Source organism: Eucyclogobius newberryi, unplaced genomic scaffold (genome assembly GCF_026437365.1).
Source record: "Eucyclogobius newberryi isolate DKJ021-1_F unplaced genomic scaffold, fEucNew1.0.hap1 SCAF_5, whole genome shotgun sequence".
In the NCBI taxonomy this organism is placed as follows: Eukaryota; Metazoa; Chordata; class Actinopteri; order Gobiiformes; family Gobiidae; genus Eucyclogobius; species Eucyclogobius newberryi.
In genome coordinates this window covers 27,754,255-27,779,448 of record NW_027316167.1, presented here as the reverse complement: position 1 = coordinate 27,779,448, position 25,194 = coordinate 27,754,255, and the positions used below count along the sequence as shown (strand labels likewise).

Below are 25,194 nucleotides of genomic sequence, written 5' to 3'. Positions count from 1 at the left end.
AAATGAGGCATGAGATCTTAGAAAATGACCTTCCCCCTTTCACCACCTACATCCCTGCACTTAGTTGAGATTACTTAAAAAATGAAATGTCCCGTAGCCACAACATATAAATGACTAGTTTCTGCTTGCAATAGTGAATACTTATCAGTTCAGCAGCCATTTTACATTAATATTGTGGTTTACTATGATGTATTTTTTAAATGATGATCTATTTATGTTCAATACTATATAGTATATAGTCCAATACTAAGTACCTAAACAAATGCATACTATGTCTCCTTTAATCACTATGCATTCTATTTATTCCAATACCCAGTTATCACAACACAACATCATACCTTTTATGCATAATCTACTTGAGCCTGTTTACCTGTACACGCATGAGGGCTTCCCTGTCAGTGAGCTGCTGCTCCCTCAGGTCCCACTCCCTCTCCTTCCTCTTCTTCTCATCAGCGTGAGCTGCCTGTTGTCTCTGCAGGGAAGCCAGCTCCTGCCGCTGCTTCTCCAGACTGCGCTGCTTCTCCTGTTCGATCAGAGAGCTGGGTCTGGATGAGGGCCGAGACAAAGACGTGCACGAAGACGAGCGCTCACTCAAGGCCTGCCGCTGGTCTTCAATGAAGCTGTCCTGCTGCACCACCACCGCCTTGTCACGCACACACAAATGTATATTCAGACAACTTGTTCTTGGCTTTCTTTGTTTTGTTGTAGTAGATTTAACCATTAACCGCAACTTCTTGTGTTTATACCTGTAGAGAGCTGAGCAGGAGATGTAGATTGGAGACACTGCGGAAGAGCTGCTGTTGAAAAGAGGACAATAAGCATCACAGAAAGCCTCCAAATCTCAATATAGTATTTGATTATAATTGTGGAGCGCTGCTGTTAAAGAAAACACTGGGTGAGATGGTAAAAATAAATTCACTGTCAGTATGAACCCTGCACTCTTGTATACATACATAAGTATTTTTGAAACGCGATGAACGTTTAGCTTTTTGCATAATTCAAAACAAACTGCACATTTGATACTATGAAGAAAAGCAGTCCACTAAAATCCATCCCTACAAATAAAGCATTAACAAAAACTGTTTATTTTTAGCTTCATTCTGCAGTCATTATTGTCCTTTTTACATTGTTTCAACTGTACCGACGTGTTATTACTATTGAGCTTTCCACATGACAGTAAATTGAAGACATAGACGAGTCAGAATTACCTCACTGTTTCTCTTTAGCATGAGCAGAAGGTTAGCATTTCCTCCCTGCACACAAGCACAAGCACAAGCGCACAGACATTAAAGCACATGAACGCTCTGGATATCAGATTACAGTTGTGTATCTGGCTTTGCTAAAAAAAAAATTATACTGTAAAAACACTGTGAAATGTGTATTACATTCATACATTGCCACGCAACCATTACATTATATGAAAAAATAATACATTACAGAATGAGTCATATAAAAGCAATATGTTTCACTGTGAATGTATATCTCACCTCGACCAATAACATCTTGCATTGTAAAATAGGCTAATTTCCTTTTGTTAAAATTACCTAAACCCAAATTAGATTAGCAGAACATTAAAATCATATTATTCTATTGTAAACATCGTGGCAGTGGCAGGTTGTGGAGGCGTGATTAGGAGTGATTAGCACTTGGCTGTGAATTATTGCCCCAAGTTTGATACATATTTCTTTTAGATTTTTGAGGGCTAAAATCCAATTTAGGAGGACTATAGTGGGTGCATCAAGAGACAACCAATTTCTTAATAGACATTTTGTTCTTACGGTTGCTATTAGCAACAGAGCCTGTCAGGAAGTGTCAAAAGGCCAATTCAGTTGAGGCAGAGAAGCAGGTAAATGCCCTTTAACAGTATTGTCATTATTTGAGGACAGATGAACCCACATCCCACTTTAGGTAACATTCTGACTTTGAATCATGCTTCAATGATGCAGGAGTGACCAGCAAGTAGCAGATAACGCCTGAGGGACCATTTTCCAGATCTTTTAGCCATGATCGAGGTGTGGAGTAATTAGTTGAAGAATGACTCTGCAGCACCCAGCAGAAACCTCCCCAGGCATGGAGGAAACATGTCAATTCAACCCAGACAACAAATCTAACTTGCTTGAATACCAACCTTCTTGAGCACACTGTCAGATTCTGTCCTGCGAAGATCTCCTGTTGTCTCCAGGTTTTCATCTTTGTCTCCACCTAATAAAACCAAGAAACAAAGTATATTCAGTTATTTATTTAGTTACATAGAAAACTGGTGTGGACATAACATCATAACGTGTAAGCAAGATGGAAGTTTAGTTATCGGCCGATAAGAATATTAAGGTTTTATATATGCTCGTTTTGTTGGAATTTATTTGAGCCTATGCTGAGTACACGGCAGAAAAATGAGTGACTGCTGTTGTGGGACTATTCTTACAGGAAACTAGTTCAGACATGTTGCCCAAGGCCACGTCTCCCCAGGAAGCTTCAGCTCCTCTCTATTCTTTATCTGTCTATACAGAATAGAGCCATTATAGTTACTCCAGGGCTGGTGGTAACTGCCAAACAGAAGAACTATAAACTGTATGCTTGACTTATCAACTGGTGTCGGTGCCCTTCAGTGGAGGATTCAAGGACAACAGGACAGCACCTGAAATATCTCCTCACTAAATACAAGGAGGAAGACAACTCACTCTTATTGCTGAGCATCTGATGACTGTCAAAGCCTCCAAAGGTCTCAGCGCGGCGGGGCAGGCACAACGGCCCCACTCCTCCTCCCTCCTGGATGCTGGCCATGGCCCCTCCCAGACTGCCGTTCACCAGAGCTTGTAATGTCTCCACTGCCACACAGACAACACACGCACACAGAGACACACACACACACACACAGAGACACACACACACACGCACACAGAGACACACACACACACACACACACACAGAGACACACACACACACGCACACAGAGACACACACACACGCACGCACGCGCACACACACACACACACACAAACACACGCACACACATCATGCAGACAAAGCACAGGTCACTAAATGAATTAAACAGGCTAACTGTGTTACAGCTCAGTCCAGCACTCATGAATCCTTCCAGGCACCTCTGCCTTCAGTCTTCCATGGGATCCTGTTGCTAAGCAACAATTGAAAAGACTTTATTCTACAATACTAAATGTTTTAATTTGTATTCATGCATATCATGCTGGCAAAACAGAACACAAGGACCTTTTAAAGTAAAACAAAAGTAGGGCAGAATCTGGAAAGCCAATATGGTAGAAAGGAAGAAACAAATTTACTTCTGCCAATTCACATAAAGTAAGAACAATTACTGCTGCAGGCTGTGGATGCTGCAGTGGAGAATTGCAATATACCTAGGTCTAAAACTGATTTTCTTAGACAAATATAATGAGGAAAAGGCATAACCAAAATACTTTCTAGTGTTGAAAGCGAGGTGTTTGGGCAGCAATACATCGTTGAAATTACCTTCCTGCAGAGCATCCTTCATGATGGCTGACCCCCTGGGTGGCTCCTGGCTACAGTCTGACCTGAAGAAAGGGCCCACCTGTCGCCCGGTCTCCTCTGCAGCGATCAAACCCTCCCACATGCCCCTGAAGAGACGCACCTTCTCCTCCAGCAGGGACAAGATCTCTGTGTCCTTCTGCCTCAGCATGTCTACGCCAAAGCACACATTTGAAACAGAAGAGAACACAAAACAAGACACTTAAAGATCAAACAGCCTTGAGTTGATTGTTGAATTAAAACGAGGTAAACACACTCAGACCTCTCATCTCACGAGCTTTGGTCTCCAGTTGTCTCTTGTCATCTTCAGTCTCACTAGGAATTCCTTCATCCTCGTCTTTGTCCCTGGAAGAGGAATACAAATTTGTTCAGAGCCATGTAACATTTTACTGAATTGCAACTTATATTTAAAAGTGAAAATGCACAAATACAAAGGTTTATACAAGGACAGAGAGGCTGCAGTCAGACCTCTGCTTTGTTTACGCCCTCCTCCAGCCTGCCCATAGACTGATCTCAATTTTGTTTATGTCAGAAGTCAGAGACAACACGATGCGCACCCCTAAATCTGTCTTCTCCCCGCTGGCTGCAGAGGAATAATCCCCTGCTTATGGAGCGCTGCCCTTGAAGCCAATCCAACATTAGACTGTCCCTGAGTACATCCTATCCCCAGGTAGTGGAGTGCTAATCCTCCTGACAGCACAGTGCTCAGTCACAGCTTACCGTATATTACGATCTACAAATGAGGGAAGGGTCTAACGCCTGGGTTACAACCAAGCTAACTAACCTACAGAGCGAGGATGCATGCTGCAACTGTACAATGTTGTGTGGAACAAGCGGAAACTATGTGAAATATTAGCACAATAGCTAATAGGCAACGGCATACATGTAACGTGGTTAAATCATTTGATAAAACGACATTAAAATACACAATTAAAAGCAAGTACTCTTTATAGCGCGATAATCTTGTACGTTCCCGCTGAAAAAAATGAGATTTTATTGAAGTACTAGCAAAAATACATTGTAAAATAGCATATTTAATTGTTGTATTACTATAATTTGTCTTGTTGTGGGAATATTTTGCAGCTCTACCAAATATTCACCATACAATTTATTTACTTAAAGCTGGGACTTTTCTTTTTATTTGTTTGAACATAATTTCAAACTAAAACTAACTAAATAAAATGAAAAATAGACATCTGCACATGTAGTAAAGCCGTGACTCACATTGACTGCATAGCCTCCTGTATCTTCTGCATCCAGCTGTTGCGTTCGTCCTTGGAGCTGGCCAGCACCTCCATCATCTCCGGCTTCTCGATGCCGGCCGTGATGAGGAAGAGGCCGCGCTCCTCGTTGGCCACCTCCCTGACGATCAGCTTCTGCAGGGAGATGACGGTGGAGCGCTGGTCCTACAGAGGGCAGAGTTGGTTTACGGGCGACAGGCAGGACACGGCGGGGACAAAGAGACGAAGGGGGAAAAAACAAGATCATAGGAGGAGGGCCGAGGGGAGACAGGGGAGGAGTGAGGGCAAGAAGCGAGGCAGAGCGCGAGGCAGAGCGCGAGGCAGAGCGCTCACACCCAGAGGAACAATGCAAGGAATAGGACATGTGCTTGCTTTTCTTTTCTCATGTTAGTGTCAAGATTAGGCCTTAAGGGAATTTGTTAATCGAGACTTCAAGTTGAAATTTTAGTAAAATTTTAGAATGAGAAAAAAAACTCTTGATTTAACGATTGGTCACGATTATTACTGAGACTGTGAAATCTTGTTTAACACAGTAGTATTTTTCAAGTTTGTGACCGGCTTTATAAGACTGAAAATAAAGTAAATATGACAAAAACAGATTAAAATGTACTCTATATTTAGATGTATTTGTTCAAACTAAAGATTGAATTAAAAACACTTAATTTTGCTTCTAAAATAGTCACCATTATTATCACTTTTGGTTCTTACAATTACACTGCGACCAAAATATTCACAATTAGCGGTTAAACAAATAATTTTGACATACTCAGTGAAGAGTATTAAAAAAAGAGGGGCGAAAAAAGATACAATGTTTATTCTTAATTCTCAAAGCACTGGTATATGTATCAGTGAAACAAAGCCAGGGTTATTTAAATTAATTTGAATGAAGTTGTGAAGAAATGTATCTGCAAAATAGTTCTGATGTTTTTTTTCCAAAGTAAAAATGTGAAAATAAGTTTGAACATTAGGCACATTAGGTCCAAAATAAAAATCCCATTTAGTCCAGATTTTTTTCAAACGTGTCCATTTCCGAGTTCAGTTCATTCAGTTGCTATTCTCAGAAGCTGAACTGAATGCATCTGCTTCAGTTTGAGTTACGGGAACACTGCGTGCGAGGAAACATATGACAAGCGTATTATGAATCACATAAAGGGGAGATGCTCAAGGCCAGAGCAGCTTGATTGAGCGAATGTAAGAACGCTAATGCTTACAGCACCAACAGTGGGATAGGAAAACATGACAGCATCACTTCCTGCATTACAGTCCTCCTCACGTGTCTCTAAGAAACAGGGCCGAGCAGTGGGAGTGGGGGGTAATAAAGTAGGAGTAGGAGCAGTAAAGTGTGTTATTACCAGCATGGCAAAGACATATTTCTGGTCCTTTTCTTGCAGGAAGACAAAGACATCTGATAGAAGTAAAGCATGGACTTCTGGGGAAACAAAGAGAACAACATCTGTAATAGAATCTTTAACAGGTTTACAGTTCAGGTACAGTACGTGTAATGGCTTCTGCCCACCTTTCAGTCTCCCCTGGCTGTTCTTCAGCTGCAGGGGCCCGTCATGCACCAGCCTCCTCCTCAGAAGATCCTCCCTGGCAAAGATCTGTCCGCTCTTGATCATCATGATGGACTTGGTGTCCAGGCGGCCGTGGAAGTCTTTCAGCCGCCGCCTCTTCTCATGCTCGTGCACCTTCCCGTCGACAGCGGTGATCACCTCCTTCACCAGCCGAAGCGCTTCAGTCAGATCATCGTAGTCCTCGCTGTCCTCTGTCGAAACAGTATTTTAGTTATGATTTGCATTTCACAAATATCATCGCTATTTGCAATTTATGACAGTGACATGTCTCAAAAAAGTTTTCTTCAAGCGATTTAACAGTTTAGTCCGTTTTAAACAAGTAAATAATGTGCTTTGATTTAACGATATTGATCATTAATTGCTATTTTTATTACAGCTGTCATTCTTTTTTTGGTCACCGTCTGTGTTAGTAGTTGTGTTATTGCCATCAAAGTCAATTCAATTAATTTACACACTATCTCTTCATTTGCTTTCCCTCCCCTGACATTTCCCACAATGCACCAAGTTGGTAGCGGTAAATATGTCTTCAAACTAAGCAACCGCATTCAAACAGTGCAGAGTGGCGCAGTTATAGAGGTGTTTATGCAGAACAGGTGGTGCAGAGAGATTCCAATGTGCCTTTTAATCTGCTTGCATTTTCATTTTGTAGAGACCACCTCCTAAGAGTATTTTAAAAGCTTTAATTACACACAGCCTGCCATAAAACCTGACAGTTTTCTACAACAGATCCACACAGAGCCAAAATACTTGCAAATAATTAGACGATGTTGAAACTGTTTTGAGTGCTTTGATAATACTTCTCTTGTAAAAATCCCAAAGGAGCAGCAAGATGTCACTATTAAGAGGAAGGCTTAGTGTAATAGGGCTTTCCCCGTTGCTCACTGCATTTCAAGTTATTTATTACACAGTACATGCGTTTTTTTACGCTGCTTGTTTAACCAGAAGAAAAGTTTTAATAGAGTTTCTTTTCATAGTCATTTTTTTTTTGGGCACAGGAAGTGTTTTCTATGCTGGACAAATGGGGTAGATACTTCCCCATAGTCCAATCGTCGTCTCCCGTGGCTGCTATGTCGCCATGTTCCTAACCACTCCAACGCTATTTCTTCCTGTGATTGTGCTCCGTTATTTCCGCCGTGTACATAAGAGTTGGCAGGCGAGTGTCTTCTTAAAGCACCTTTGAGATTAAGTAAGAGCTCCCCCATTCCACGTTCAACTCCTGTAAACAGGCTTTGGGGAAGGATTAGAGTGAACGCGCTCGAGATGACAAGAAGTGCTTCAAATCAGAAGAAATGAAGTGAAAAAACTGCTCTTCGAGGTACGTTCGATTTATTGCATTACTAGCGCCAATCCATTAATGCAATAAATGTGTCTCTACGTAAAAACACATGCAACTGAATTAAATGTTACAATTATTTACTGAATGCATCTGCAGACGTCTATAATAAATGTGGTCATGCATCAGAAGGGATATTTTTGGGGGGACAAACATCTGTGCGTTTAATCATTTCTACTGGTCTCATTTAGTCTTGTTTCTAACTTTGGAAGAGGAATTAATCCACCAACTATGACGGGAGTTCACTTATAATAAGGAAAAACCTAATATACTGTAGTTGGTACATTCTTTTTCATTACAAAGCAAACTTTATGATGTAGAGAAATTGATTGTTCAGGAGAATAGGACATATTTAGGCCCACGACGAAACAGAAAATGTAGGAAATGTAAAGGTTTTTGGTGGTTGAGATCCACATTTATATGATTTTGTTTGTATATGATTTATATGATTTCAAAGCCAGCTGGAACACACCAATGTTCAGCTCACCTTTAGTGTGCTGCAACAATCTCTGGACGAGAACCGGGTACTTTGTAATCCTCTGGGTGACCAGCAAGATGCATTCTGGGATACCTAGCCTCCGCACTATGCTGCTGCTCATCTTTTTCTGGAAGAGAAAACGAGCAGTTACATAAATGATGCCAACAGTAAGAACGGCAGAGATCATCTAAACTTGAGACTACTTTAATGTTTCAAGAAAGTAACAGTATTGTGTTATAAGTTTGCCATATAATCTGTAAACTGTAACATTTAACACCAACATGAATTTATATTGAATAGGAAAAGGATGAAGATGGTTAGGGTAATTCAGACTTACTTTGATGAAGATCTTGAAACGTTTGTCTTTTGTCAGAAGATCTTTGTAGAAATTGACGGCTTCGTTGTGACAGCTGCAGAATTTTCCATAAACCCTTTTCATGCTTTCACCATTGGAACCTGAGAACTAAAGCAGAGGATATTGTACATTTGACAGAGGAGGTAACAATTATTCTTATGCCGAAGACACTCACTTTCACAAATCTAATATTCTACAGATGATGATAATGTATTGCTCAAACAATATTATTGCAGAAAACAGATTGATTCAGAGGTTTAGAAATGGAAAAGGGATATTTGCAAATTAATTTCTCGTCTGGTACAATAGACTATACCTGAAACTTGACCTTTTAAGTTACATTCTAACAAGTGAAGTCGGTTACTAACCCAGACTGTGGTTTCTCTGTCATTGTGCACTAGACAGAAATTGAATAAAGGTAATAGTTCAAACTAAAACATGTTCTTCACGTTTGTTTCCAAATGTGTACAGTACTTTTAACTGAACTAAATGTTTTACTTTGAATCAGACCAATGACAAAAAGTACTTTTGTCAGTGGTACTAGTATTCTATTTTCTGTGTACTACTAGACCCTTGTGGAACATAATGTGGTTTTGATGGAGAAACTGGGATTATTAATTAAGAGTGTTTGGCAAAGGACAATCACTCAAATACACATGATATACATTTACAACTGAATTTCACAACACAATTAAATGTTTATTTAATAGGAGATTATGATAGACACTTCATTGGTGATGAGGGCAAAATCCTGATTTTTAGGTTTTACTGGACAAATACTTACATCAACAAAAGTTTATATACTTTCCAACTATTTTTTGTCATACAGAAGCAAACAAACTGACATATCCACCCTGAAAACTCAAAATTGTTATTAACGTTTGTTTTGTTCTAACTCATCAAATGTCAGTTGATGATTGAAAGTCTTTTACGGTCGACTTCAATCTACCTCCAGTCCAATTCTCTGAACACTCTGATGACATTGCATTTTATTTGAACTGATGATTTGATTCCCAAACCTGGCTGAGCACGATGTCTCCTATACTGTGGATGATGACCGCCTCGTCCGTGGCCCCTCCCTCCTGCTGGCAGCCCCTCCTCCGCTCCAGCAGCCGCAGCAGGTACTGTGTGTGCAGCTCCAACAGTTCGTCCAGAGCCGGGAACAGTATGTCCAGTGTTTGCGCCTCCAGCTGCATCTCCTTCTGCAGCCCTTTACTGTACACTTCAGACAGGATGCGCAGCGTGCGGATGTGGTGCATTTCTGTCTGCATTAGCTCTGCAAGTCCATAAGCAAAGGATAAGCTGGGGTGTATTACAAATGTTCGAACACAAGCTGGCAACACACGATTATTCCAGAGCATCGTGGTGTGCAAATAGTGGGGTTTTGCGAAGAGAAACAATAGCAACAATTCCTAGTGAAATGTTCAGTGTACAATATAGTGAATAGGCAAAAGGGTTCTGCACACAAGATGATTTTTTTGCCCTGTTTTAAGCCTGATTTGCCTCTCCACGAGTTCGAGGAGGCGTGGCCCGAGCAGTGATTCTCGTAAGCGATTCTTATTTGAGTGATTCTGTTTGGAATATTTGTCGGGTCGCAGCTTGCAAACATCAAATTGTGAAGTTCCAAAAACTGCAGCCAATAAGAGCAGCCAGACACCGAAATCAACACAGTTAGTGCAAACATTTTCATTATTCATCACCGCTACAGTGACAGGCCTTGGCTCCAGCGAATCTAGCGCGCTCCAGCGTCTTTTATAAGCAGGATTTCATTAATTTGGTTTAAAATGTGTTATAGAAATTATTGTTTTAAGTTAAGTTTTGGGCGAATCGCAAAAAAAATACTAGTTGACTGCTAAAATAATCGTTAATTTCCACTCTAAGGTTAATCGTGCAGTTTTGATTGGCAGCATATTGCAATAGTCTTACTGGAAAACATATGCTAAATCTAGTGAAGTACATTGTTGAACTCATAGGGCAAATTCTCAACAAAATGTTCGCATGTACCATAAATGATGTCCTGTCGTTTGACCAGGTCTTTGCCAAGTCGCTGCTGTAAGTGCTGGTCCGCTCCTAAACTCCAGGAATCCGCCTCCAGCTCTTTGGCATCCGCCTCAAACTCCCCCATCAGCTGACCGTCCATCATCTCTGTGCCTGCACACACAACACGGCCACACTGGAGTCAGAGAGCCAGGTCAAGCTTGATTTCACAATTTCAAAATAAGACTCAAATTAACATAAGCTGATTTTCTTTTCATTAAGTGATTGAAGTGTGTTGAAGAGCTGACCTTCATCTGTGAGCGACTCCATGGACTCTGTGACTTGGTGTGGTCTGTTCAGAGAGTCAGTGGACTGGGAGAGGTAGCGCAGGGTCCGGATGGGCATTTCATCAAACACAGGACTGTAAAAAAGGGGAAGATGACAATATAAAACGCTCGAAAGGGTTTATTTATGCTATAAAGGCCAAGACAAGACTTACCCTGCAATGTTGCTTATGGACAGACTTTTAGAGAGATTGTTTCCATGAAACATAAGGCTGGTGTGTCTCCGAGATGAGATCATCAGGGAGGAATGGTCTTCAGGTGACAAGATGGCTGACCTCGGGCGTTCCCTTGTGGCACCAGCTGCACCAGACACACAATGAGTAAAATCATTTTTATTCTTTATCTGGATAGATGGATGGATCTGTATTATCTTTAATGTACTGTGTAATTTACAAAAAAACAAAACATTTACAAGTCTGGATGATAAATTAATTACAATATTGGCATAATACTAGTGCTGTATACATTTTAGTAGTAAAAACTTAAACTATTATTTCTGTTGTAGAATGAAACACTGATTATCAACCGAATAAAGGTTGTGACTAAAGGCTTCTAGATAGAGAGTAGTTACATATAAAGTATTATTTATAATGTATTATTCATGGAACATTTTAATTGTTAATTCTTTCTTGACATTTTTATTTAATAATGCCAATGAATTTGTTATAAAAGGTATTTTCGTATCGTTTTAGAGTCTACCGTGTATAGTCCATAAAACGATTATCAAAATATGATTATTTTCTTTAATTGACATGGTTAGTCGACTCATTGCTGCCCCCTACATGGCACTTACTTTTGTTTCTCATGGTGACAGTAGGAAAAGAGCTTGAATCTGGTAATGTTAACTGCTGTTTGGGTAACTAGATAGGAAAAACACACACAAAAACACAGATGTCATTATAAGAGAGTGAACTGATGAAAAAATGAAAAGAATGATGATGGTTTTCAGCGTAAGACATACCTTCATTTTCACCTTGGAACAAACTGGGAGGCTGTCTCTGCAGCCTTTGTGGACGGAAGCATTACAGTCTGGAAAGAAAAGCAAGAAAGCAAGAGAAACAGCGAGTGAGTTTTGGGAAATTGCCGATGGGGGTGTTAGGTCTGACTGACTCCAAATTCTGGCTAGTTTTCCTTGCCAGTCAGGAAGCTCCACCAGCCCACTAATGAAAGCCAGACTGAGGCAAGGTATGTGATGCAATAGAGGAGCAACACTGCTGCTGGACACAGGCCAGAGGGTGACATAAACACTCCAGTGCATGGGAAAGTTTCAATCACACAAACATCCCCTGTGTCCCATGAGGGATAAACGTTATCATAGAGCATCTCCCAGACAAAAAATGCCCAAAATGTTGACATACATTTATTAGAAAAAGTGCTTCAACGTTTAAGATGAATTGGTGAACAACGTGGGTAATTTCTTACCATCACAAAGGTAAATGTTTGGAGTATTCATTTAGCACAATTACAGTTTTACAGGCGTCGCATAAAATCTATGTTCAAAGTGAACGCCAGCCACTTTCACAATGCAAAGCAGGTTCTTCAGATCGAGCAGACATGGCAGATCGTTACAGCTGCAGAATAACTGAGCTCCATTACAGAGCGGATTTCTCCTTTTTGAGGCTGTTTTGGTGTTGCGCCAAATGCTTGTGCAATAAACTACATCCTCTTTATGGATACGGCCGCTGCTTCAGTGGAAAACAATGTGCATTTGTTCTAATGTCTCAGAGGAGCAGACAGAGGTGACCCTTTTGTGAGTTTCACTACTTCTCACCTCAAGTTGAGGCATTAACTCATCCTGCACACCACAGAACTACAATCAAACACACTTTACTTCAGTCTATTTGTTACTGTATTATTTCTACAACAATAGTTGAGTAACTTGTATACCTTAGCTTATGTGAACTTTACAGTTTGGCTTTGACATGGTTTTAATGTAGTACAATAGAATGAGATTAATAATGTTCACAATAAACAAGCAGATTTAATTTCTAAAGCCCAAAACACACTCTTTGCATGTTATTTTAGTATAATGAAGTGGTGCAAGTGCACACATTAATATAGAATTTAAATAGCTCCTGTGGAGTTTTATGTGTTCAAAATTAAGATTAATTTCCTTTTTATGAAAGAGTCCCAGCACATAATGGGCTTTAATTAGTCTTTAGCCACGGGAGATCACTCGACTTGGTCACACAATTATCGGATACACACAAGAAAAAGGAAATGTACAGTGTCAACTCCAGAATCAAATCCAGAGACTTACAAGTGCAGAGGTAAGCCTCTTTGCTGGTAAATGTCTTATTGCACTGGGAGCACTGGCTTGACTGGGACAAACACATGGAGCTGAACACATGACCATTCGTGGATTTCTTGTCCTTTTCCTTGGTTTCCTTCTCCTTCTTCTCACGCTCCTTTTCCTGCACAACAAAAATATGTAAAAAAAGAACAAAGTACACCAGTTATTTCCACAATACACAATTTTCACTGTAGAATAAATGTTTTATTATCTTCTGCATGGGTGGCTAGAAACATTGGAGACCAAAGATATTTTCAAGTCCCAATTTGAATCCAGCAGAGCAGCATTATTGCCCTGATCTACCACACAGCATGGGGTGTGTGCATATTAAGTGTTGCATTATTTATACTGACAACAAATTGGCTCATTAAAAGACCATTTCAGATGCTTATTTTGAGACAGTATTTACCGCTTTGTCTTTTGTACATCATGAATAGTCTACTAAATACTTAAAATGGGGTGATGGGTGCATACAAATAAATAAACATATAAAACTAATACAACTGCCTGCACATCTCAAAATCATAAGCAATATTTTTTTTATTATTTTACCGTGGATTATATCAAAAACTTTGCAGAGCACTTTATTTAATTTGATCTTTTTAATGTCCAGTACACATGATTGAACAGTTATTTTATCTACTGACCCTCCTTGTTTTTTCTCACTGGGCCTATTAAGCAAAGAAACTTGTAGAATCTACTTGGAGACATGCAGTCTGGGAATAAAATGTTGACCTTTTCATCACACGGCAGTCCTTGTGTAGCATCGCCAATAACTGACAGATATTCAGATGTTGGTCAGATCTATAGACTGTCCTTACTCACAATCCCATAAAGGCAAACTGAAAAGAACAGAGCCTTTGTATTCTCTTTGACATCACAGCGTCTCCACCCAAACCCAAATGAAATGGAAAAGTGGAATTTCCAGTCTAGTTTTAATGACCAACGTTGAGCCTCTCGGTTTGCGCCGGCCACAAAAACTCTGACATACTAGAGCTTATTTTGTTCAGTCACTTAACATAACTTCAGGCTGACTGCACCACAGCGGCATTACAACAGTAAGCAGTCATTTTCACTTCCTATGACAACAATGTGTCAAACAGATGCCCAAAAAAGAGCACATTCTTCAGCACCTTTCTTTCGCGATTAAGATAAAATCCTTTTTTGAACATTTCTTTAGTTTCTTTTTCCGACTTCTGGCATTTGCATTAAATTGTCACAGCACTGGCAGGCGACGTAATCTCATGTGACAATCAAAAGTTAATCTGCGAGACATCCCACCGAAACGCTCGCTAATACGCTCCGACTTCCCGGGAAAAATGCATCAGCTCGGGAGGGAACCGCAGTCACTTTGAATCCGCTAACGTGACGGACTCCTTTAGCGGACTGAGGACAGACTATTCTCTCCGACCTACCTCCAGCCAACTCTTCCATCGGAGAGAAAAGCCATGTCTCCCCGGGAAACTCCTGTATACCATCCCTGGCAGCGGCGACGGAGAGGCTGCCACTACCAACGCTCGGGCCCCGTCTGGGAAGCCACCGTGAGGAAGTGTCATTTCTGCTATTTGTGTCTTAAGTCAGGCAATGTGGCAAAACGTTGCGACAATGCGCTTATCAGAACTATCAGACCATGGTTGCTGTAGTGAGGTATAGTGGAGTGCAGTATAATGATTGTAGTGTGTCCTGATAAAGATATTCAGATGATATTGTGTCAATCCAACAGAAATGTGTTTGAAATATCTTTAAACGTATTAGGTGAGGTTTAATTATCAGACAAATGTGAAAGGTCTGCCAAATGAATCACAATGTGCCGAAATAGTTTACAACGTAACATTACTATTTATGCTTTTATTTTTGTCTTGTGATTTACATTGCACTGTGGTTTTAATGTGTTTTTATGATTGTAAAGCATTTTGAGTTATATTTTGTCTGAACTGTGCTCGACAAATACATTTTGATTGATTGATTTCAGGGTTTTTTTGTAGTATTTTTCCAAATAAATGATTAAATTCATGTTCAAATGTTGCATATCTTCAAAACAACGTTCACAATGTTATTTAAATTTCAATGCATTGTCGACCTCTACTTGTGTATAGCAAATTTAGCCTGATTTTCCTTTAATGTTATAATAATGAAGATAACTGCAACACAATGGTTATAAATTCTCTTTTTTCAATGCATTTTACTATTTTTATTATATTAAAAACAAAGATCACATAGTTTATTGTTATAGTAGTACCAATTGTTTGTTGTGTGTAGTTCTCACGTTTTAATAGAGCTTTTTTTATTAAAGCAAGTCTGTTTTATTGTTATAACATTGCTAATATATTGCAAGTCAAACTGCGGTCTTGGATCCTTTCTAAACTTAAAGCTTAGGATAATAATTTAAGCCGCCATACTTCCAGTAATAGCACCACCACATTTTAAGAACCACTTATAAGACAATAAATAAAGGGCAACAAATATAGATGTGAGTGTATGAGAGCATGGCGTAAACTTGTGAAATGGCCTCTGTCCCTTAAAGCTGTGCCCGAGGTCAGAGAAAAGATTGCAACAACCACAGACAACTTTATCATTGTGTCAACTTCCTGTTCAGCCTTCGGTATTTCTTAAAGGGAAGCAAAAGTCTATGCCATGTTCTGCCGTGTTATACAGCGTCTTAATGCATTATTTGTATTTGTGTTTATCACTGAATATGCACAAGGAGTTAAACCAAGCCAAATGGGGAAATAAGAATGGAGGAAGTTACTGTGGGTTTTGTACACAGAGTAAAACATGTTACTATTTCTGTTTCAGGGATGCTGATCTGAAGCCAAACCAAAGAAGACTCAGTGCAGTTCCCAGAGTGAATGTGAAGCCGGTATGACATCAGCGTTTTAAGTGGACAATACAGTACAGCGGTAAAAACATAAGACGAAATAGTTTATGTCGTACCCTAGTCTTTTTGTACATTTTGCTTTTGAGGTAGCTGAAGGTCCGACCGACTTTTGTCAAATTCTTTTCTTCCAAGTCGGTGCGAAGAGGGCCGGGCTCCTCCTCTGATATACTGCAAAAAACACCATTAATTATGTACGTTAGACATTGTTTCATGTGCAGAGGGACTTTGTAGAGAATTTACAGAAAGATAAACGGTGGTGTTGGGCTGACCTGTATGCTAGTGATCCTGAAGTGCACGAAAACGGTCGCATTCCTGAGGCAAAATAAGACAAAACAACATTGGATTATTGTAAAGACAGTGGTTCAAATGCGGCGGTAGTTTCATTCTGTCATAAGTTTGCTTGTTCGTGTTCAGATGCAGAATGATGGCACAAAATAACCACTATTTTCTTGAGCCTAGAAATTATTTACTTTTAGGAAACCACTTTGGAAGAGAGAGATAGAATGGACGCCAAAGTTAGGCTCCAGTAGTTAATATCTGCAAAATAGAATGCCAAAATGGTGTTAAAATGTTAGTTAAGAGTGATAAATGTGATGTGCGGAGACAATCAAATTCTTGCCGACGAGACACGATGGTTTGCATGTAATTCCAGCTAAGCTAAAACATCATAATAGGTTTAAAAGCTCATTACTGTAAGCAGCAGCAAAATCAAGGGCAGAGTGAAAACTAGAAATAGCTCAAGAGGAGAAAGGGAGAAGGGTCTGTGAAAACAAAAACAAGACTAACATCTATCTCTGGAGACGATAGTGCCTTTTCCATTTTCCTGCACGGTTTGTGATTATATGTACACAGAGATAAAAACAAAAAGGCAATCTAAATGGTGGTACGTTGGCTTCGGGGTTATGGGGTTCAAGGGCGAGCGAGACCAAAGTGGCATAATAAAAAACTAGATAAATCATCGCCATGGTAACCTATGTTATCTGACATTAAGGTTCTGTTCTGACTGTAAAGAACTCGTGCATTTTCTTTTAAATACTTTTTTGCTATAACTTTTTATCTGTTTAGTTATTATTTCTTATGTTTTACTGTTTTTATTGCACCATTCACTTTGACAATGATTCCGTCCATGTTCTATTATACTTTAAAAGATTTGTGAAAACAATAGGTAAATTCAAACATTTTTTGGTGCTAAAATTATTTCTATTTAATCAGTGTAAAATATACATCATATTTTTTGTCAACAAGGTGTATTCACATGCAAACACGCCTGCATAAAATATAGAACACTTAATTATTAACAGGGTGAATGAGAGTTTCATAATTCAAAGTGTCCTTATCTCTTTGGTTTTCAAAGTGGGGGGCACAAGATTACTTTTGGAAACAGTATATTTGAGTGAAATTAGGTAAAATAACACAATAAGTCACACAAATAAACATAAATTGAACCTGATTTTAAACGTTATGCAACTTGAAATTATCTCAGACGGCAATTTAAATTAGCAACGGGGGTCCAGGAATGGTTGCACAGTAATTTTGGGGGTCCTGGCCTGAAAGGTTTGGGACAATATAGAATAACAATTTGAATCCACAATGAAAAATAAAAAATGTGGAGAAATATAGAAATGAGGCTTTGAGGAAACATATCGTGTGGCTTGGATTACACAGGGGCATTTACACAATTCTAAAGATGAATCATTTGTTGTTTTGACTATTAACTGAGACCTAGGTGGGGTCTAAAAGCGTGATGCACTTTCTATGTGGAGTCCGTACTTACTGGTGCCATCTTCATCGTCACTAGATGAAGACTCTGCATATAAAAGCTCAGACTTAGATTTTGTGAGGATGGGGGAAAGGTTGAAAGAGAAAGAGATCCGCCGCTTACGTCTCAGGTGCCCCACTGCTGGCAGCAACAGTGAGGAAACAACAACACAAATCTTTCAGTGCACCGCAAACTTTACTGTTTTCAAAGAGGTGACAGGGGGATGGGAAGATTTGCAGGAAAAGTAAAATGGTTATTTTCACCGGCCCTGTACTGTACTGTCAGTCGGTGTTAGATAAGCGTCACATTTTCTTGTCTAACATTCAAGCGATGCAGATGATATAATTTCACTTAGTTTGAATCAACACCTACCATCGATGTCTCGGTGGCTGATGGCAAGCATTGATACAGACTTGGTGAGTGGCAGGGTCATGGGAGGACAGCTGTTTCGCATAGGCCGATACCGCTGTGACTTCTGCAGGAGACAAGAGACAAGGTGAACTCGGGAGACGCGCATTCAATTTGAAAACACTCAGAGGCACTCGATACAGACCGTGACAGACAAGGAAAAAAGCGCTTGAGAGTAAAGTTGTATCAGGTCATGCATCGCTTACACCCTCAAGCCAAATTATTTTGTTGACATATTGTTCCTGGATTATACAATACTCCTGTTGACAGGGCTGGAGGGTTGAGAAGAGTGCTAGGCTGCGATTCGAAGAACAAAAATGACCTGTTTGTCCAGTCTTCGGAGCTGCACCCTCTCCTCCGGCTCCTCGGTCAGTGACATCAGCGAGCCCCGTTCGTCGCTATCGTTATGGGGCATCCCGGAATGTTCCCGTATCTGTGGGCTCTGGCTGGAAGAACCTCTCAGCTCCTCCTGCACCCCACCGAGTCCCTCCAGACTGTAGCTGTATGACAGAAAGAAGGCACAGTGACCTAGAGGTTAGAAGATGGCACTATCTGTCGTCGAGTAGCAAATCCACACTCAACCGCAATCTGTTGGCACGTACACATGCACGCACGCACACACGCACACACACACACACACACGCACACACAGCTGGTTCCGTGCACTGTTTAGCCAGCTGAGTTATCACTGGGCTCCGCTGCAGATTTACAACAGGAGCTGAAGCAAATGACTTCCAACATCAGCATCAGCAAAGAGCACTACATGTGTGATTTACAAACCCAATTATATCGATCTATGACTGGGAATAAGAGGCCTTAAAAAATCCAATACAATGATTATGGAGAGGAAAAATACAGCTACATTTCAGAATGAGCTATGCTACGTGACTGCGGCTTCATTGGCTCCCGGACAGCATGGGAGATAGTTAAAGCTGCAGGCGTATATCTCTCGTATCTCCAGCCCGTGGCTTTGTATGGCACTCTATTATCCAGCAAATCATCAGTCCAATACATTCCAGCATCAGTAACCCAGGCCCCATAAGCGAACCGTGAGGTGGTGATTATCACTGACCCATCCTCGGGGCTAAGAATGTGATGGCTATATCTGTCATGAGGAGACTTACCTGTTATTACATTTTTTTCTAGCCTGAGGGTCCAAAGTAAAGAAACATGAACAAGGCTTTCACAGCCTTTTGCTGAATTGAGCCACTGACTGAGATGTAGAAGATTTGCACACACATAATCATGCAAATCAAGCAGCATGTAAATATTACCTTTTGAAAGTAGGCCATGTGCTTGGTGCAAGGCAAAACACAATCACACACAAATCCACTGTACCTGAGGGGACTAACTAAATTCACAGTGCCACTGCAGAGGCCATCAGGAGGGCAGCCTCTTACACTGACAGAGGGAGGAGGGGTTTGACAAGTGAAGATGGAGAAGAGCCAAGGGGTGAGACAGAGGGGAACAAACATCACTGTCATGTCTGTCAGAGAGGTGATGCTTGGGTAACTATAGGATATATTAGCAGTGTTTACTGATAATCCACATACACTAAATGAGTGGTAGAACTGTACTCTCATCTACACATACTCTGCTACTACGTCACTTCCCCTTACACTATTGGCATACACAAAACATCTCTATAGGCAATATTAGTATGTTTATAGGTAAAAAAATATTTAACAAAATGTTACTACATCTCTTCCTATTTTTCTAAATGTAAATAACAAATATACATATAGTTGTGTTTTGACAGGGGGGTACATCTAATGCAGCTGAGTCATTTTGTTATTATGGATTGTTGATAAATGTGTAATTTAGGCTTTATTGTTCAGTAATTTAACAGAGCATCAAAAAGTGATGCTATACATTTCTCAAAAATCATGTTTTCATCAGGTAATTATTATATTTTTTACACTCTCATGAAGGAATGGTATAAGTTCAGGGAAAACAAAAGCACGTGGCAAAAAACAAACAAAAATTCTTCCTGTTATTTATTAAAATGGCTATATTAAGAACTAGTTGTATGTAACTTGTCTGTAAACACATGGCATCTGTGCTGAACTCATGTATGTGCTCATCTGAGGTTGTACAGTTCCCTTCTGAGACCAGACAAATGATAACAGCTGTTCACTACTGAAGTCTAAATATGAACACGCACAGAGGGAGTGACATCGACATGCTCCAGGACTGTACACATTCACATTTAGGCAGCTGACATCTGCCAAATAATCCCAGACATACAAAGAAAGCTAATGTTCATGCTGGTACTAATGCGTCCACACAATAGAATGATCAACAAGTGTTTGCGCGCTCACCTGCGGTTCATCTCCACGTCTCCAGTGTAGTTCTTGCCTGGGCCCCAGCTGTGGCGCCGCAGCGGTGAAATTGAGCGGGCGCTGGTCCGTAACAGACACGAGCGCCGCGGCACCTCTGTCACCCGGTCTTTGGCCTCCTCCTCAGCGTCGCCCGCCGTGCTATCAGGGGTGTTGGACCCAGCTTTGAGTCTCTCCTCTGGGCTCCAATGGCAGTCCAGGCCCTGGCTCCCCTCAGGGCTGGAGCTGGACGGATCGATGCTGGCAGTGTCGTCCGTGGAGGAGCAGGAGACTGACAACTCACTGGCACTGTCCCCTCCGGTCACTGGTTCATCGTTCTGTGGTCATTAAACGATCAGTTACAAATATGCGATCATAGAGATGAGAACTGTCATTTCAGTAGTAATTTAGTAACTATAAAAGCAACATGGGGACAATTTGCTTATCATAAAGAGGTAAATTGTAAGTGGTATTTAATGCCTTGTCATGTGGGAAAACACTTCGGCTTGTGTGTTGAACGAAGTCCATTTAAAGCCAATTTGTAGGTGAGACATTTAACTGGCTCTATTGTGCTAGCAGCTGCAGTGAGCGCTGCAGATAAAGCTGCTTCTGTTGGAGGATGTGAATGAAAGATCGGCTTCATACTGCAGTAGAACTTCCTGTGGGAGACCCTGAGCTGTGTTCATGTGCGAGCAAAGCATATGAGGACTACAGAGTATGACTGTGAGGAGAGCTTCAACAGGAAAAGTTGGTATAACAAGACAATACTAAATTAGTTTACAGTAGCTACATTAAAGGTTAGTGTTGTTGATCGGCATGCTCTGTGTTGTTGCCCATAATCTGCCCACCCACAAACTCCAGGTCTATGTGCCATGAAGATTCACAAAGATTCAAACGTTATCTCTAGTTCAATGACTGAACACCGAGTGTGAAGAACACATAATATACTGGACATGAACTATGAGGGCCTTTGCCTCAAAGCGACCTTACAGGACCATGGAGAGAATCATACACTTTCCCTGCCGCAGTCTGCAGCCAGTGGCTTTAAATGACAATTTGTTAAAAAAAAAAAAAAAATGAGTTCAGCTTTAGGGTGCAGAAAAATAAAACTGCAAGTTTGACTGACAAAACTGTGATTGCATATACAGTACATAATCCCAAAAGGACAGGCTGAAAAACTACTTTCTCGCTTCAGAATTTAGATATATGGATGGCAGCCAGAAAAGGATTGGAATAAGTTGGAAAATGGATCTTTAGACTGAGTCTTGTATTGACTGAACTGCTATATTATATTCTTTTCAAAAAATCACCTTCTTTCATCTATTCCCATTAGCACTTCAAGATGATTATGAACAGCATGTACAGCCCTTTGAACAGGGAGCCGTGTCAAGTGGGTGATGGGCTGACACAAGAATACAGATTGATAAGCACTCTCACATGCTTTCACTTGGGGCAAAACACATCGACATTGTCATGTACACAGTCATCTGACCTTTTTGAAAACGCCATCTCCTGCAGTTATGAAGCTCTCTAAATCGCTGCCCGAGCTTCTGTGATACGTGGACGGGCAGCTCGTGGCACTGCTGGACCTGGTCGGTAGCACAAAAGACAGGGAGGATTCTGAAAGACAGAACAGTACACGTCACTGCAGTTTTGTATGCGCTGCAAAACACCCAGCCTGCTTATACGTTTCAGTCTTCCTGCTTGAACACAGGGCTTTCTGTTGAGAACAAGCACTTGTGAGAACAGACATGTGAGAAGGTGTGAAAGCCAAGCAGATCAATAGTGGACTGTCCAAGCCAAAGCTGTTTGTGCTAGATGGCAAAGGTAAACAATGGCTGCGTGTGTGTTTTTGCACGTACCATTATGCACTGTGGGGCCAATTAGAGGTGACATTTCTTGCAGCGTTTCTTAAGACCTGGATTTCTAAACTTAACATTCAGATACTCAATTGCGACTCCCAGCATTCTTAATTCATACCCAGTGTATTGTTTCTCTGCAGGAGCATATTATTGCCTAAGCTGTATAACATAAACATGAAATAATAAAGCAAAAAGAAAATGCAAATAGGTTATATAGTCATTGATTTGGAGTTGTGGTAAAGTCAGTTTAACAAAATTGATTGCAATAACAACAGATGTATGCATAGGCCAGTGACACTAACTACTGTCTTGACTTTAGTTCAATAAAATAAGATCAAGCTTTTTTGTAGTACAAAAAAGTGGGTTGAATAATGACTCATTTTTTGTTACAACTAACTAAAATGATTCAGTCTGTTTACAATATATTTAATTTATAGAAGTGTTTACTGGGATTTGTCACAAGTGGTCTTCAATATTATTGCTTATCGATATATTTTCAGTTACAATATATATAACAGTTTTGTTTTGTTTTTTGTGACAGGCCTATTCATCCACTGCCTTCTTGTTCTATTTAATAAGACATTTTACATTCCGGTGACATGTGCTGAGAACATTCCAGGGCCAGCCTAAACAGCAGCTCTGGACTCTGATGAAGTACAGTGGGCTTTACTTACTTCCTCTGCCAAGAACAACTCGGTGACATCATTTACAAAGTTTGTTATTATGCATCTTTTCTGCCGTCTATTTTAGTCAAAAGCGGAAGTCAGTATTTTTCCCCCAAGACGGTTCTCAGCAATTATGCGGAACAAGAGGAAATGCTTTGTGGGCGTGCATGCTGTCTATGTCTGGCCATCCTACATTCTGCTGTAGGAAGAAATGCAGGTGAAAGGGTGTTCTATATGTTCTTGTTAGCGAGTCTAACTTTTCCGCCAGCTGCTTCGGGGGGATTCAGGGAGTGGCAAGTCAATTGGCCGGAGCTTGCTCTCAACACAACACATGAGCAAACAGGCCTGTTGCACTGAGGTGTCTGACACGCACTCGCACCAGCCTAACAAATGCACAAGCGCATACTGATGGTGGTTTGGAGCACTTCTAACTCCAAGAGGTCAAATGGAACATGGTTTAGAGGAAGTGGCAACTAGTGCAACGGCGGTTACAACGACATGGCAAGCTCACTTCAAAACGGGTCTCTACATGATAACAAACCGAAAGTTCCTTTGTTTTAGCACAGAATTCAATAAATGGATTTTAAATGTAATGTTACAAGGCTACAACGTTTAGTCTAGTAATCGTGACTTGTCGACTATTAGAACATAATTGCAATGATACTTTGATAACTGTAATCGTTATCTAGACGATACAGACTCTAAAATACATACGAAGACCTTTTATAACAAAGAAAGTCGCATTATTGAATCAAAATGTTATCAGATTGTTTCAGATTTTGATCAATTCTCAATCTAGAAGCCTTCAGTCACTATTCCAACCTTTATTTGGTTGATAGTGTATTCAAAAAGTCTCAATATACATTCAAAATAATGGTATGAATACTGAAATAAATGTAAGTGACAGTCTTATTAAAGGAAAAAGCAACAATTATGGCCAAAACAAATACAACATCTAAATCCGTAGCATGGAGAACTAGACATACTGAAAACACCAGACTGACCTTTGACCTCAAGACTACAAACATCCTTTACCAGGGTGTCTGGGGAAGCCGCAAGATGATGCATTTTCGCCTGTATTCCGCATGCCTACACTCCGAGCGCAGCGCAGTCGCCTATTGGATGTGGAAGAGTGGCTTAGCATCGGTGACAGATCTGAGAGACCCCGCCCCCTCACACCTGTTCCCCAAAACTAGCAGGAGACTGTGAGCTTTGACAGCTGTCTCCCAGTATCTCCTTTAAACAGAGCCACACACACACACACACACACATATATATACGATACTCTGGCAGAGAGGGAGAGAGCGGCAACAGCTGTAAAGTCTTGATGAGTCAGTGGGTGGCTGCCTCTGTGGCCTGAATATGAATCAGCTTATATTTAAATTGACTTCACTGTTAAGTATAGGTGCCACATTTGTATAAGGTTAGGTCAGAACGACAGCGTGGGGCTATTTGTTGATATGCATGATGGCATTTTCATTCCTTTTGCCTGTACTAGTCAGATGTTGCCACAGCAAGCCGAGCAGATATTGAGTTTTTTTCAGCATGCTGCATTTTGTGACTGGAGTGGACGATGTGGGTGTCGGGGAAGGTGGTTAGGGGATGCACATTTGACCTTACAATGTCATGGTCTGTATGGTATCTCACAATGTTAAAGATTTAGTGTTCAGACGTATATGAGAATCTGACTCACAAAAGAAACAAGCTAGAGAACTGGGCTTGGAGAAGGACATCTGGAGTTAAAATATTGCCTGCTGTAAATCCAGGTACATCAATCCGCACTTACAAGCAGAAGGTGTAGATTACTCCAGAAAGAAAACTGTGTACAAAAGCTTGACCTCTCTTAGAGGTAGGGCTGTAGCCGTATAAATACATCCTTTGTTATGATTGTGCAAATAAAGACATGCCCTGTGCATTGATGAGTCTGGCCCTTTGAACATATTTAATTTTTAAAGCTGTAGATCTTAGTCGTTTAGTTGATTAATACGCCAATGGTGTCTCAGATTTCCAAAATGTTTCTGAATCAAATCATTATTTCATTGGTTTTATAAAGGATAAATATGAACCACATGAAAAAGACGGCATGGTGTGAGTAAGGTTGTAATCTTTACATCGATTAATTGGTCAATGGTGTTTTAGTCCACCAACATTTTGATCAGCAGACTAATTGTTTTATTTAGATTGAAAGGT

The 25,194-nt window shown here is 40.5% G+C and overlaps 1 protein-coding gene across 1 annotated transcript in view; it reads right to left on the bottom strand.

Moving 5' to 3' along the window:
- LOC140381412 (uncharacterized) overlaps positions 1-25,194 on the bottom strand; it is a 58,748-nt gene that overhangs the window by 1,695 nt on the left and 31,859 nt on the right. Inside the window, exons 11-36 of the mRNA XM_072465469.1 lie at positions 21,970-22,097; positions 20,481-20,815; positions 18,482-18,659; positions 18,124-18,226; positions 17,767-17,889; positions 16,262-16,304; positions 16,049-16,160; positions 13,082-13,235; positions 11,783-11,850; positions 11,615-11,681; positions 10,977-11,121; positions 10,786-10,898; positions 10,505-10,651; positions 9,520-9,776; positions 8,483-8,608; positions 8,155-8,272; positions 6,277-6,525; positions 6,113-6,189; positions 4,744-4,925; positions 3,782-3,864; positions 3,484-3,672; positions 2,679-2,825; positions 2,129-2,202; positions 1,209-1,253; positions 747-797; positions 371-643 (exon numbers count right to left, since the gene is read on the bottom strand). Coding sequence (XP_072321570.1) covers positions 371-643; positions 747-797; positions 1,209-1,253; positions 2,129-2,202; positions 2,679-2,825; positions 3,484-3,672; positions 3,782-3,864; positions 4,744-4,925; positions 6,113-6,189; positions 6,277-6,525; positions 8,155-8,272; positions 8,483-8,608; positions 9,520-9,776; positions 10,505-10,651; positions 10,786-10,898; positions 10,977-11,121; positions 11,615-11,681; positions 11,783-11,850; positions 13,082-13,235; positions 16,049-16,160; positions 16,262-16,304; positions 17,767-17,889; positions 18,124-18,226; positions 18,482-18,659; positions 20,481-20,815; positions 21,970-22,097 — 3,587 coding nt within the window. The remainder of the gene's footprint in view (positions 1-370; positions 644-746; positions 798-1,208; positions 1,254-2,128; positions 2,203-2,678; positions 2,826-3,483; positions 3,673-3,781; positions 3,865-4,743; positions 4,926-6,112; positions 6,190-6,276; positions 6,526-8,154; positions 8,273-8,482; positions 8,609-9,519; positions 9,777-10,504; positions 10,652-10,785; positions 10,899-10,976; positions 11,122-11,614; positions 11,682-11,782; positions 11,851-13,081; positions 13,236-16,048; positions 16,161-16,261; positions 16,305-17,766; positions 17,890-18,123; positions 18,227-18,481; positions 18,660-20,480; positions 20,816-21,969; positions 22,098-25,194) is intronic.